Source organism: Ambystoma mexicanum, chromosome 3p (genome assembly GCF_040938575.1).
Source record: "Ambystoma mexicanum isolate Mex_15411 chromosome 3p, UKY_AmexF1_1, whole genome shotgun sequence".
NCBI lineage: Eukaryota > Metazoa > Chordata > Amphibia > Caudata > Ambystomatidae > Ambystoma > Ambystoma mexicanum.
In genome coordinates, this window is record NC_090925.1 from 918,146,312 (window position 1) to 918,162,339 (window position 16,028).

A 16,028-nucleotide genomic window follows, 5' to 3' on the forward strand; every position below is an offset into this window, starting at 1 on the left:
TGTTCTAACCAACTGCTTTCCTCCTAGGTCTATTGTTGGTTACCTTTATTAATTGATTTGTGTGACATTTGACCAGAGTACAGTTCATACACTTTAATGAAATCTGATACTAATTGTGGTACCACTTAGAACTGTATATACTTGCCATTGTAGATTAACTGAGCACAAAGTGAGTTATTGTGATATTGTATATAACCTTGAACCTTAATTATATAAAGACTGTTTTAACTAATACAGTGTGGGGACATTCCTTTGTGGGTGCTTGAGGACTACACTGTACTTAAGAACCAGCCCGCATCACCTCCTGAGAAGCTAGGCCTTGATTGCTCGTCCATTGCTACCATAATAGAGAATCTTGGCTGGGGTCCTCTGTGCCTCTCCTCTACTATATAGAGAGCAGAAGTACAGACACCCCCCTCCAGTCTTTACACCCCCCCTCCCCATCCAGGTGATTCTCCCTCACTGGTCCAACCCCAGGAACTGGATCCAATAGCGATGGTCGTGTCCTGCCCACCTGGATGACAGATCGCCAGGGTTTGGCCAGGGAGAGACAACTTCAGGTTTCTCACTCTATACAAGGAAAGACAGTACTGTTAAGGATGGATGACATTGTCACTATCACCTACATGAACCGGGGTGGGGGGGGTGACTAATGCATTTCCAAGGGTATTGAGGACAATCGGACAGGAGGAGGCAGTAATTATTCTGGTGGTGTGCTCTCCAATTGGAGAAGTCAGTGCCTCAGGAATGATTCCCTCTCTGAATTCTTTTCCAGTGGTAGACAGTGCACTGAGATCCTCAATGAGGTCCAACCAAAAATCTTTGGTCTGGAGATTGAGCAGCAAGAGTTAGTGCAGCCAGGCATAACACCCATGCAGCAGTATCAGTACTTTATGTTAGGAGGACCTCCACTAACAGGGGTATTGCTCACCACTGGGAATCCTTTAAGGCTTAGTGTGAGGTCCATTGTACCAAATATTCTTCATTTTTTGCAGTAGGGATTTCAAAAAGAGCTTGCAGTGGCATTACTGAAGGTGTAGTGGGCAGCACTCAAAACATTAACACCTTCGGTTTACTCCTGCTCAATCCTCCTAAAAGCCCCAATCTACAGGTGCTGCCAGATGCATAAGTACTTAGACTAGGACCAGGATTTCAACAAAAGAATTGTTCGAGTTTTCCATCTGGACCAAGCCATTTCTACTCACTACTAATTGTCAATTCAGGTCTCAAGATGCCAAAGTGAAGGCAGTTTATCAGGCATGATGCTTTTGGTATGCTGTCACAATAAAGGGTGTGGCATTTTCTGATGATTGCAGTGGTCATCATGCATGCAACCTATTGTGAATTATCTTAGGTATGTCCTCTGTGAGTAGGGACATGGAAGCAGGAGGGGAGTTGCTAGGTAAGGATTTGATCCCTTCTGGTTGTCCACATTACCGCATCACCCCTTCCTCATCCCCTTTCTTACTCCCCACTTTACCATTCTTGGAACAGACGACAGGTTTCTCTGATCTTGGGATATTCAGGAGGATCTACAGGATGGCAGCCACATACCTCCAGGAGGCAGGGCACTAAGAGCTGTATAGAGGGAACAGAGGAAAAGCCTCTATGGTAAAGTTCTGCAGAAGAAAAAGGATACCTCAAAAAGGAAGGGAACAAGGCAGGGGAGTTGCAGTAATGTTTATCACCACCTTCATTCCCTGACAAATGCTGTTCTTTGTCCGATAGGTCAACACTCCTACCAGGCCACACTAGGCACAACAACGGAGCATGTTCAAGTGAGGTTTGCAACTGCTCTCAACCTTCCCTTCAAAATATAAAGGATAAGGAAAGTGAATAGAGCACCTAAAGTCTTCCTGAAGAGCCTCTCCATCTGAAGCAAAAAGGGCATGCCTCCCAGAGCATGAGCACTTCACTTTAATTCCAGATTCTTGTTTTACAGAGGGTCTATTTGAGAGAGACTGGGTCTGACATACAAAGTAAGAAAGTGAAATTCAGTCCTATACAGAGACAGTGGTACTAAGCGGAAGCCATCATTTATTGCCCGGCTATGTCTTGTTGTGCCTTTATAGGTTATGCCTTGCTATATGCACTTGATTATTTTATAAGCTGTTTTTCTCCTGAATGAGGCGTTGCTCAAGGACTACATGGCACCCACTGTTATTCACCCCATTAATGCATGATCCTTGATCAAAATGAATGATGTGAAATGCGACTCTCTGCTACCTAATTCACACCATACTTACCGTTTCAGACTGCCAACATAACAGACATATCTCACCATGCCACTTAAAACTCTTTGCCTTACACAACGCCGAAAACCACCTAAACACAGACCAAAAAACATACTCTAGTGACCATAAACGCAACCAAACCTGAACCAAACAAACCCACAGTCCACCCTACACAACTATAATGCTACATTACTATAACAGCCACTGAACAGATATGCAACATGCTTGTTGACCTCAAGGAGCACTCATTTCACATCTTAAAGCAATACATACCAAAACCCCTTGAAGATTACCCACAGAGTATATTTTCTTATGATATGCATGCTTCAAAAGAGCAAAGAATGTAACACTGATCTCTCTGCTCGGGTAAACCAAAGCCAACCTATTCTCTTGCAGGTACAAAGTTCCAAAAGATCATTAAAAGAGCAAAAGTAGCACTACATAGAACTATTGTGCTAACTACACAGGACATAACCTTACTGTGGCATCAGGGTCAATGGTATCTGGCTTTATTGTGCTAACTTGACATACTAGAATCTGATCTTCTAGTGCCAAATGCTACAATGGAATCTGGCACTGCTGTGATAACTGGGCATATCCTTGGTAATTGTCTCAATACCTGAGAACCAGATGGCAAATTTATAAGTGCCAGGATTTTGAAAGCAATGGAACTAGTGTTCTTCATAGCAAAACCTGTACATGGTATAATAAAAGTATTTTTCAATGCCATTTCCTGCCACAGGATGGAAGTAAACAAGCATATCTGAGAAAATGATGGTACTTCGGGGTGTTGATGGCAATACCTGGCACACCACATCGGAGCTTTGTCCTCTTCTAACACTGAATTCCCTCCCCCTTCTGCTCCTTCAACTTTCTTTTCTGACTTTGCTCCCATCTCAGACTCTGATTACTTCTGTTGGGTTAGGTTTATCCGACAGCAGCTCCTGTGCATCCTATTCCATCTGCTCTTATTTCCAAAGTCTATCCTCTTGCACCATTTCTTGTTTCTTTCTTTAATATCTGCCTCTCTACCTCCATCTTTCCTATAGCTTTCTAACTCGCAACTATTATTCCAATTCTAAAATAAAAGCTCAGCTAATCCTTTTATCCTCTAATTACCGTCCTATCTCACTCTTACCCTATGTATCTAAGCTTCTAGAGCGCTTAGTACAGTCTCAGACTTCCTCTTTTGTCAATGATCTATCTCTTCTTCCACATTTCCAAACTGGGTTTCGTCCCTGTCACTCTAACGAGAATGCTTTGATTTGTGTGATTAACTCACTTCTTTGAGCTCGCCACTCTAAACACTCTTCCTTTCTTATCCTTCTTGATTTATCAGCAGCTTTAGACACCGTTGATCACTCTTTGTTTTTGGAATCTCTTTCCTCTTTTGGTTTTAGGGGCTCCGTTCGTTCCTGGTTCTCTTCGTATCTGTTTAACTGACCTTTTTCTGTCTCCTGGGGTGGTAAGGCCTCCACACCCCTCCCTCGAGAGAACAGTGTTCCCCAAGGGTCGGTCCTAGGTCCCTTTCTCTTTTCACTATATAGTGCGCTACTTGCTCCTATTATCTCTTCTTTTGGACTTTCTCATCACTTTTACACCGACAACACGCAACTCTTCCTATCTTTTTCATCCTTCACTCCGGAAATACATCATACTTTTACGACTTGTCTTTCTGTCATCAAATCTTGGATGGGGTCTCACTTTCTCACTTTAAATGTCGGGAAGACTGAGGTTTTATTCTTCCCTGCTAACACTCTTTCCCCTCATCCCTGTAAGGATATATATATAGCATTTTTATTGTCAGCATACAGTAGGTAGCATTTTATTGCCAGCAGATAATAGCATTTTGCCAGTATGTAATATAGCATTTTATTTGCCAGTATAATATATAGCATTATTGGTAGTACGCAAAGGACAGGATTTATAACACAGCCAGGCCCAATTTGAAACTGCATATATTCAGAGCACACATAGAAAAACTTAGTGTGCTGCCAAGTTCAAATAATGAAGTGGACCTTGTATTTTGGATGCTTCATGTATGGAGACTACATTAGAATACATAACCGACTAACATTATTAACATAACTACTAAATGCTAACATTTAACATGAGAATGTAGTCTTCTATGCAAAATGAGGTGAAATCCATGTTTTGGTGGCACGGCTGAAATTCATTTTTAAATGCACAATGGCATTTTCTTCAGCTTGTGGAGAACAGAAAATATGCAATCTGCAGGAAGCAAAGTGAAACAGTAACTCTGGGCCTGAAGCTTTCAGTGTTCTGAAAATGAAGGCTGGCACAGAGCACGTCATCACTCACCTTCAAATGTTTAAACAGTGCAGCCCCCACACTATCTCGCAGCCAGAATAGCAACAAAAAAAACCACCCGCCCCACCAGATCGATTAACTCTTACTGCCTGCAGGTGCCCAAATTCAGACAAAAGAAAACCGGCGGCAATAGCTTCCCTGTCTTGGCAGCCCAACGCTGGAACGCTCTCCCACTCAACATCAGAATAGACCAATCCTACCATAGCTTCAGGCGAAACACCCTCACCTGGCTGAGGTCCAATGATCCCCACGACTAACCCTGCCCTCCCAAACGCTCATGCTTCTGCTCTAACCTGACTGATTCTATGTACAGCATTAAAATGTATATATGCAAATATGCAACTTCAACCGAACTGCCTCCATGCACAGCATCAAATATGTAAATATGTAAGCAAGTTATTAACTATATATATATACATGTACTCTCGATTCTTACTCAAATCTGCCATCAAGGAACTAAGTTTTTATGTAATCTTATCTTCCTGCTCTATGTTGCGCCCTGTTACCTCTGGGTTTTGCGCGCTATACTAAATAAATAAACAAACAAACATTCTTTTAAAACTGATTGGGAGAAAATGTAGGCAGACAAGCCACGTCAATAAAGAGATGGGTTAAAGTTTTATTGGAAAATATAAATGGGGCGCAGTTAGTTCATGCTGGGCTGAGGAGACAGACAGACGGAGTTCCAGGGGGTAGAGCGCTGACTTTGGGATATAATCAGTTGGCGCTCCCCCACACAAGCTTACAGAAAAGTTTCGCGCCGACACTGGGACTGGGACTGGGACTGGGACTGGGTCTGCATCTGCGAACACAGAGAGGTTGTGCGGGGGGACTTCAAAGAATCTCCGACCTTGGTAAGGTAAGTGTTAACTGAGGACCAGATAAAATGCTGTATGTGTGACTAAGATTTATTGCAGTGTAGGGAAGTTAGGAAATCATTGCATGTTTATTTTTCTCTATTTTCAGAATGTGGGAACATTAATCCATGTTACAAAATACCTGCTTGTTCTATTTGTTCTTTTATATTGCAGATGATGCTGTAAATAACATGGTAAGATTTGGTGACTTGTAAATGAGATGCAATACAAAAAGCATATATAAAAACAAATGGGATTTTTGTGTCATTCATGCATCTGTAAATTATTTACATAAGTGAAGTACAAAGGGGAGGTTTATATCAGTGCAGTAGTGCATTTACTAATTTACCACTGTAATTGAAATAGCAAATAAGAGAAAGTCAGTACTAAATATCTACAAGATAAAGGATGTGTGTGATATGTCATGAGTGAGCCCTTCCTTGCATGCTGATGGGAAGGTGTCTAATCTGATACATAGATTGCTGGATGTACATGAGCCAATAATGCCCAATGGCACATAGATTACTGGATGTACATAAGCCAGTGATGCCAGCCACAAACTATAGGTGGCACATTGAATAAACTCATTGGGTTCACTGAAGTGCATAAGTCTGGCACTCTCTAGAGACAACTAGAAGGTATTCTAATAGAAAGGAAAGGTTTGTTTTATGATGGGGTTATAGTATAAAAAAGAAACCATGCTCACCACTATACCACAGAAATAAAAGACAGCAAAGCAAGATACCACTAAAATTACCACCAATACAAGCTAACAAGGTATGGTCACTAAAATAGTGTGATACCAAACCCGCTCTAAATGTAAGACTAATGTATCGCCAAATTACCGCTAATATTTTTACAGTAAGAAAATACTGCAAATTCCCGAATTTACCCCAATAAAACAAAATCTCCTACATCCCCCACCACTATCTTCTTTCCTCCATCTACTCTTTGTATGTCTTTTACTGCACGTAATCTTGGCTTTTACCTTGACCCCAATCTTTATTTTACTACACATTTCTCTCACTTCACTCCTGTCGCTTTCATCTCTACAATATTTGTAAAGTTCGTTCTCCTATCACCTTCAATGCTACTAAACTTCTTGTTTCTTCTCTGATTTTCTCTCTGCTTTTCTATTGTTCTGTCATGCTTTTTGGCCTCCCTTCATCTCGTCTTGCTCCCTTAAAATCTATCATTCTTCAGTTTGTGTACTTGGTCTCCTCTCTTATTGTAACTCAATTACAGCATCATTTGCCTCACTTGGCTGGCTACCCTTCCATTCACAACTTAAATTTTACTTTCTCCGCCTAGTCTCTAAATCTTTTTATGGTCTAGCTCCTGACTATCTTGTTGTACTTGTGTCTTTCTATACTCCCTCTCTGTCTCTTCGCTCTTCCTCCCTCTTCAGGTTGAACGTTCCACCCCCTCCTTGTGCTCAGTCCCGCTTTCAGTCCCTTCAACTTCTCGCTCCTCTTTCCCTTCGTTTTATCTCTGTTTACTCTCTCTTTCGGGTCTCTTTTTAAAAATCACCTTCTCCATTGCCCTGATTGTTAGCTACCAAAATTGTTGCTCGGCCAATATAAATGATAATTATTGTCGTACCATTTGATTTTAACCTTCTGCAGCACTTTGGATTAAGGCGCTATATAAAATACAATATAAATACAAAAATACACACTGCATGTACTTACCCATATGTTGCATATGGCTGATGAATGCCTGCATACAAGACAAAAACTGTTGGATTTATTAGTGCAAGTTTTGCAGTAGGTGTTACTCTGATCTGTGCTCTGGAACATTTATCAAACTCTGCTGTGGCAGGTACATGTTTAGCGCATGAGGAATGACGACACAAGTAACTAAGTTTTGCAGGTCAAAGATTTTTTTGTGGGCTATTGAAATAGCAAGTACATTATACATCTTTTGTTAAGACATTCTTTCTCAAAAACACAAATCTGAGCAAATATCTTATTAATGCCAGCGGTGGCATCTTCTCCCTCTAGATAAACCTGACATGACAGTTTTTGTAAAGCTACACCTCAATGAGCAAGACTACATGTGTGAGCTTCTGTTCTTTAATGCCAGAATGTTTCTTCTACCCTTACGCCATTTCGTAATGGCATCACTATGGTCTATTGTGTTTGCAATTAATGGATTTTCTATAAAGCCTGTTTCCATTTGCTGTGAATCATTATGGCAATCTCATTTTGCTACTGTTGGCCAGACATTACATTTCACAGAACTCATAACTGAGTTTCCAAGATGGTTTTCTCTTCCAACCACGTGAGTACCACAATGAACCACATGCATCAGTTAGGTGAGGCTCTGTTTTAGGATTCCTTTTAATGAATGCTACATGCTCTTATTATAATATGTAATGTGTCAAACACAGCTTCCATCAAGAGTTTGTATGGGATCACTTTCGTAGTCGACATGTTTCGATGTGCTGACATGGTTACTTAACTCCTGTGGCACACAGGAGGTGTGGTACTAGTTCAGTGCCTTCACTCCACATTATGACAAAGAAACATTTCTTGAGAAGTCTTAATGTGCTCGCTCTCCAATTAGTGGATTTAGTAACCGTTAGTAATCTATACTTCAGCAGTTCTAAATAATTGTAGCATGGTTTGGTTTTCAAGAAACTCCCTTTTGCTGGTGGTATTTCACTCATTCCCATAAACCGAACATCAATGTTTGCTGTTGTTTCCTTCCTCAACTTTTCATTTGTAACAATTCAGCATCATCTGTATGTGCCAATGTCTTATGTTTCATCATGTTTGAAAAACGACTAAAGCTCTTCTCACATTGATTACATGGATAGGGTCTTAATCCAGTGTGAATGTGCTTGTGACGGATCAAATTTGAATAGACACTAAATGCTCGTCCACAGACATTGCATGTATTTGGTTTTTCTCCAGTATGCATTCGCTTATGAATGGTTAGATACGAAGCCCAGCCAAATCGCTTCCCACACTCATTACATGAATATGGTTTCTCACCTGTGTGCGTTCGTTGATGCATGATCAAATAAGATGAACTTCTGAAACTCTTGCCACATGCATTACATGTGTAAGGCTTTTCCTGCGTGTGTACACCTTCATGTTTCAGGGCATCTGCTGCTCTGCTGAAACTCTTCCCACATGTATTGCACGTGAAAGGTTTCTCTCCAGTATGGATTATCTGGTGCTTAATTAAATAGGTTGACTGACTGAAGCACTTACCGCATTCCTTACAGGTATATGGTTTGTCGCTAGAATGTATTCGGTGGTGTTTCTGAAGGTTTGATAATGTAGTGAATGCCTTTCCACATTCCTTACAAGAATTAAGCTTTTCACCAGTATGTATTTTCTGATGAATAATAAGACTTGATGACCACCTGAAACCTTTTCCACACTCGTTGCATGTATAGTGTTTGTCTCCGGAGTGCGTGCGATTATGCCTTAATAGGTATGAAGATCCTCTGAAATACTTCCCACATACATTGCAAGAATATGGTGTAATCCTTGTATGTACACTCTGGTGTTTTAGAAGCTCAGACGACAAGCAAAAGTTCTTCCCACATTCACTACAGGCATACGGTTTCTCCCCAGTATGTGTCCTTCGATGTAGAACGAGGTTTGACGACTGGCTGTATCTCTTCCCACATTCACTGCATGAGTAGGGCTTCTCACCAGTGTGTGTTCTATGGTGACTCAGAAGATGTGATGATCGACGAAAACTCTTTCCACACACATGACATGTAAATGGTCTATCCCCAGAGTGTATTTTCTGGTGCGTGATGAGAAAGGATGACATACTGAAAGCATGGCCACATTCATTACATATATATGGTTTTACCCCTGTGTGCATACGCTGGTGAGTGCGCAGGTTGGATGACTGAGTAAACGTTTTTCCGCACTCGTTGCATGTGTATGGATTTTCACCAGTATGTGTACGCCTGTGAGTAATTAAATGCGACATTTGGGTGAAGTTCTTTCCACATTCACTACATTTGTGGGGCTTGTCCCCTGTGTGTATTCTCTGGTGTACGGTGAATTGAGAGAGATGGCTGAAAGCACTGCCACATGTATCACATATATACGGCTTCTCCCCAGTATGCACTCTCTGGTGAGTAACAAGTCCTGAGGAGACACGGAAGGTTTTTCCACAATCCTTACAGATGTATGGTTTCTCTCCTGTATGTATTCTCTTGTGTACAATAAGGTGTGCCGACTGACGGAAACACTTCCCACATTCATTACAGGAGAATGGTTTTTCTCCTGTATGTACTCTCTGATGGTTGACAAGTTCATATGTTTGGGGGAAAATCTTTCCACAGTCCATACACACAAATTTCATGGACCTTCTCCTACGTTTGGAGTAATTTGATTCATCCAAACTTTTAGGTTCACTTAGTTGCTCAAGCTTGCGAACTATATTTCTCTTCAGTTTCCTTGGATGTGTATTATGGATCTTGCTGGTTTCTTCCTCGACTGAATAACTCAGAACCTGGGCTTTAGCTTTTCTTAATAATGTTGGTCGTGGCTCAATTGTTTCAGAGCATTTCTTATTCTTCCGCTTATATTTTATTCCAGGTCCCATTCCTATTGGATTGAAACAGAGTAAACAGAAATTACTTTTTAAGTGTATGAACTAATGATTGCTAAACATATATAACTCATTGTTGCAGGCATTTATATTGCAATATTGTAATTACACAAACGTGGTACCTCTTTAAAAGATAGGAGATGGGGCATACCATTTCTTGTAAAGGAAATGGATACAAGATTTGTATTATTAGGTAACTATAAATGTGTAAAACAAAAAAGCAGGAGATGACCGGGTTAGTCATTGGCATGCTCGAGTGCCTAGGTTGGTTTTAATCAGTAGACATTTGTTGCCAATTTAAAAATCAGCAATGTTGATGCAGATCTATGTAAAAATATTGTACATCAGTGGTAATGTAAATCACGTTGCAAGCTACCAACCAGCCATGGAAAGTTACTCGCCTCCCCGATCATGATCACACACACACACACACAGACACACACTTAGTTGCCAAGAGTCAATCATCACTAGCCAGTGGCTAGTGCACATTTTGAGGACTGTTTTACAAAATAACTGGTGTGAAAATATCGTCAAAAATAAACCTCTAAAAAAAGACCATCTAAAATTAAAAATGAAGACAAAAAGAATCACCCACCACCCTTTACACACACACACTATACAATGGAATTCTTAAAACACCAGAACATTCATTTTATCAAGGGCGACCCTTGTTTAAACCATCAACCAAACAGAGTACCCAGTTACACTATGCTAACAGTCTGCAAATCAAAAGGGCCAGCCAAAGCCTGATCACCAAGCTACCTAACCCCGCCTCTTCTCCAGTGGACAGAACTACCCATGCTCAGGAAGAAAGCAAACACGTAAGCCTAGTACCAGGTACCAGAAGAACAGACACAAGACTGCTATGCAACATCAAGGCAAGCCAGACGACAAACTGAGTGGCTTTTGAAAATATCAGCAGTGAATAAATGATTTCTTGTCTGTGAAACAGTTTGCAGCTGTGTGACTGCACAAAGGCCTAGTGTTATCAAAAGAACAGCAATGGTGGATCCTGCAGCTTCAGTGGGATGGCTCCATGAGGGTTTACCTGGGTACTAGCCTTGCCAGTTGGACCAGTAAAGGGAGATGCAGGTGTGCGCAGATCTGGCTTCTGGTGTGTACCCACCAGATCTCAAGGCTTGTAAAGTGTCCTGAGTCATTCAAAAACAGCGTGGCAGGGAAAAGTCGTTTTCCGGCTCACAGAGGGAGAAAGACCATGTATTCACTAGCAGAAAGAAAAGTGAGGCATTCATTCGTTTGATGCGCCAAGGCAAGCTTAATGGAAGAAAATGTGTTATATTAAAAGTTAAATATGATCTGTGGCAAGAAATAAACAAAATAAACCACCATTACAAAATTATTTATAAAATGTTTAAATTGTATTTCCAATGGCTATTTTTAAAACACCACAAGAGGAGAGGGCAAGGATGTGGAAGCCTGTTGGCAAATGGAGTGCACAATTTTCTTATAAAGAAATAATCTAAAATAGTTAACCACCTGAAAATTCCCTTAAAAACAAAAAAATAAATAAGAAGGCGGAAATCTGCACCTTGCAAATTCCACTCAATGATCCTTTCTTTTTTGGTCCAATTAAATGAACCTGGCCATTGCGAACTCTTTCCCTGTGTACAAATGCAAGATGCTGAATTTTCCCTCAGTTGGAGAACAGAGAAGAAAAAAAAGCGTGGCAACTGTACACCATGTTACAGCACTACAAATCTCCCAGTGAGTGTGTGGATTGCTTCTGGGAGGGATTTTAGCAACAACAGTGGGATGTTAGCCCTCTCCTACAACAAATAGGAAAAGTGCCACCGGTTTGCTAATAAAGTTGGCGCTTTTGAAATTATATATACTTAAGGTTTGATACTGCCATCAACTATAGCCAGAGACAGCAATAGTTACAAATGACAAAGTAACACGGATGCCTTTACTAAGCAGACCCCAAAAACAATACAGGCTGACAGAATGGCACACCAAATACTCTTGACACTCAACAACTACTCAAGAGTCTGCAAGGGGATTTCTCTTCTTTAAATACTAAATTGGAGGACATCACTGCAAAAAGACTTGTGGAAGGCAAAACTAGATCAGGAAAGTGAGAGAATCACTGAAGTAGAAAACAGAGTTTGGATTCCTGAAGATAATATTTCAAGGCTCAAGACAGACCTTGTTGAAGTCACAAGGGAGCGAAGGCAAACTATGATGAAATGCGAGGATCTAAAGTCCCCACTCTATGGAGTAAGGACGGTCACATAACTGGAATTCCAGAAAACATGATCAAAGGTTCCATGAAAGAATTAGTGGAAGATCTACTACTGAAGATCTTAGGCAACTTCACCATTTTGCAACACTCTACAGTAGAATGCACTCACTGCACTCTAGAACCTAAACAAAGTGCGGGCCCATGACCACTAACTGCCTGCATATTTAACTATAATAACATGGCTGAATTTTGATGAACCTAAACAAGGTGCAGGCCCATGACCAATAACTGCCTGCATATTTAACTATAAGAACATGGCTGAATTTTGATGATTGCTAGGGAAAAGGCAAATTACACTAGGACTCCAACAAAGTTCATCTTTATCTGGATTATTTTCCACCGGCGATTCAAGAGGAACAACAATCATTCATTGGGGTCAAGAAACTATTACATGAAAGATTCATTAACTATATGATGTTCTATCCGGCAAAGCTCAGATTTCAACTTAATACAAGTCAAACATTTCTAAATGCCTGATGAGGTGGTGAACTTTATTGAAGCAAATATTCCATTGCCATCACAAGCCAAGCCAGTGAGAGTGCAATAATACAGACCATGTGATGCTGCAAAACGTATTTCTCTTTTTTTGTTATATAGGTCCATTCTTACGATACTGTTAATTCAAAATGTGCATAGGCATCATTGTACAATAGTGAAATGTCATTACATATTATGTCAAGATGTTGTCAGACCAGACAATAGTATGCAGTCTCCGCCATGGAGGGTTGCTTTAAGTGCTACTGGTTGTCGGTTTACTATAAGTTAGGGAATAACCTTACCAAAGTTGAGTTTAAATGCTATAGCTCAATGGCATGCACCGCGTAATTGATAAGAGTAGTTCTACAATGTGTAACTATGTGTGCAGTCCATGATTCAGAATCAAACTGTTGATGAAAATTAATATCTTATCCCTGATGCGCAGGAATGTCAGAGACTTGGGGAACCCCATTAAGGCACGCAAGGGTTTGGCCTACATCGATCACCATTAATTTTCTATTCCTACAACAGACACACACTACGGACAAGTCTAAGTTTGCTAAAGGGAGATCCAACAATATATTTTATACGTCATATTTATCACGAACCAGTGGAGTTCTGATCATCGTCCACCAATCCCTGCAGTTTGTCAGCATAAGGAAGTGTGTATATCATTTGGGTCGTTCTAGAATAGTACATGGTAGACTATAATATACTCCGCTTCTATTGGTATAACACAAATGGCCAGAATACAGATAATCCTGAATTCTTCACAAAAGCTAACATATTTGAAATTTAACCATTTATTCCCATAATGTGGCGGCGGGAAGAACGCACTAATTTTTAACATTTATAACAGGCTAGGTGGGTGTGTTCCAATGGAGAGTCTTAAAATTATGTGCTGTATGATTACAGAAAGCCTAACTGCAGATAAACTTTCCCCTCTTATTTTAGCTATGGCAGATTTTAATTTGCAATATGAACCTTTAAAACAACTGGATGGCTCCTGGGACGATCAGGATGTAGCATTTGGTATCCTCAAATTGGAGTCCGTCAGCTCCAGTAGGTTCTACCTGGCTGCCATTGAGGCTGCTAGGTTAATGGGGGGAAGCAGGGCTGCGCTCGTGTAACGGGAGGATTCCTCCAGATAGACCCGCAACACTCACATATGTAGGGTGTCAGGGTAGGTCCCGAATAGATTATATCCTGTTCAGGGCAGCAGACTAGGATATGGTCACTAGAATGAAAGTTTTAAAGCATCCAGATAGTAATCGTCTCCCACGAAGCTACTTCTTCTGCCCCAAATGGGTCAGGAATGACAAGACTGGAAACCAAAGGGGCAAAAACTCGATTACTGTAGCAGGTAACTCTAGACGAGTGGTCAAATAGTCAACTGTCAACCAGAGTGCGACCATGCCGGGTTTGTATGCAAGTAGTGTCCCGTTTATTTCAGGCATCTGTCTGGTAGACCCTAGGTCTTCAATTAAAGGACAAGGATGGCAAATATTTTGTCATCTTTTTTCCTAAAATCAGCATGTGCAAATAGGAAATATAATCTAGTGAATAAATGATGGTTCAACGAAGACTGCCGGTTAGCTAAACAGAACTTATTGAATTACTTTAAACATGCGGTTTTGATTGACAAGCCCCATTTGAGGCTTTTCCAGTCTAATTATAAGGCGGTAATGGCCCTTAAAAAGTCTCATTTTACAAATGAATGGAGTGAACTACTGTTTTGTAGTGAAAATGGAGATCAGGTCGGGTTCTGGAGGTTGGTAGTAGGAAACGAGGTGAAATCTACGGGCCCTGTCTCCAACCAGATTTCATCTGGTGAATAGTTTAATAATTTCAGTAATCTGTACAAGAAAGGGCAGAATGATTCACCTGCTCATTTGGATCAATTAGTTAGGCAAAATAGTGATGAATAACCATTGATGTCCTCTATTGCTGAGGTGGGAGAGGCTATAGCCGAACTGTGATTAGGGAAATTCAACGGGCCCAATGTAATTGCAATAGATATGTTAAAGGAAGAACCATCCATTTGGGCTCCTCTATTAACATGCGTATTTGATTCTGTAGCAGGGATGGGAGATGTTCCCCGATCATGGCGGAAGGCAATCATTATTCCCCTTTACAAGAAGGGTGATAAGAATCCAGTGAACTACAGACCGATCTCACTGCAAGATTCAGTGGGAAAGGTCTATGCAAAGGTGTTGCTGTCCCACCTGCAGAGTTGTGCTTTAGAGTTTAGCCATATAAACCATCTGCAGGCTGGCTTCCAGTCAGTTATTGGAACAGTGGACCAATGTTTTTGATTGTATGCAGTTCTGTCCAAATATATCTCCCTACAAAATAATCAGATTTACACTGTATTCGTTGATCTGCATACAGCATTTGGCAGCATTTCTCGAAGCAAGCTGTGGTCAATGCTGAGGAGCAAGGGCATTCCAGGTCCACTGCTGTTTAGCATTCAACCATTGTATGCCAACAAAGGAGCTTCTGTAAGGTGGGGGCTGGGAGGTGAGACTATTGAAAACGTTATGGTGGAGAGGGGGGGTACGCCCTCTCTTCTGTTTATATATAAATGGAATACATGAAGAATTGTTAGTCAGTGGACTTGGCCCGCCAAATTGGCATGTGATGTGTTCCCAGCCCTCTTTTATGCAGATGATGCAGTGTTGCTATCCACCAGGCCTATGGGTCTGAGATGTAATTTGGATATCTTTGTTAAAGAGTGGAAAAAGCTGTCAATGGAGCCGAGTATAGCACAAACCATGGTGATGGTGTTTGGACGTAAGCGAAGCAAGAGAATTAATATATGATATGATAGGTTATTTATATTGCGCTTAATACCCAGAGGTTTCCAAGCGCCGACCGGGGATCGAACCTGTGTGGCTCCTCATCGTCTTGCTTCCAAGGCGAGCACGTTGCCCCTGAGCTATCCTCCTGAGACTCCCGATGAGGATTTTAATCGAGGAGTACATTTTTATGATTATTTAGGAGTCAGGTTTTCGGATGATATCTTATGGGTTGCACATTGTACTAAGGCCGTGATTACTTTGAAAAAGCACAGTAACGGTGTACACCGTTTTCATAGCAGGCATGGGAGAGGTGCAATTTCCCCAGCTTTAAAACTGTACAAAGCACAGGGATGGACGTCCACCCTTTATGGAGCAGATTTTTGGGGATACTATGAGTGTGCACAGATTAAGGTGGTGGACAGCCATTCCTTAGGTCTCTACTTATGCAACCAAAGGGAGCCCCATGGGCGTAGGACAT

General features: G+C 41.1%; 1 protein-coding gene across 3 annotated transcripts in view; it reads right to left on the reverse strand.

Annotated features, from left to right (window-relative positions):
* Positions 1-7,282: 7,282 nt before the first annotated feature.
* Positions 7,283-16,028, reverse strand: part of LOC138581111 (zinc finger protein 271-like) — a 60,221-nt gene continuing 51,475 nt past the window's right edge. For all 3 annotated transcript variants that reach the window (XM_069652194.1, XM_069652192.1, XM_069652193.1), the window contains one exon: positions 7,283-10,005. In XM_069652194.1, the coding sequence (XP_069508295.1) occupies positions 8,135-10,003 (1,869 nt within the window). In that variant the 5' untranslated portion in view covers positions 10,004-10,005 and the 3' untranslated portion in view covers positions 7,283-8,134. The remainder of the gene's footprint in view (positions 10,006-16,028) is intronic.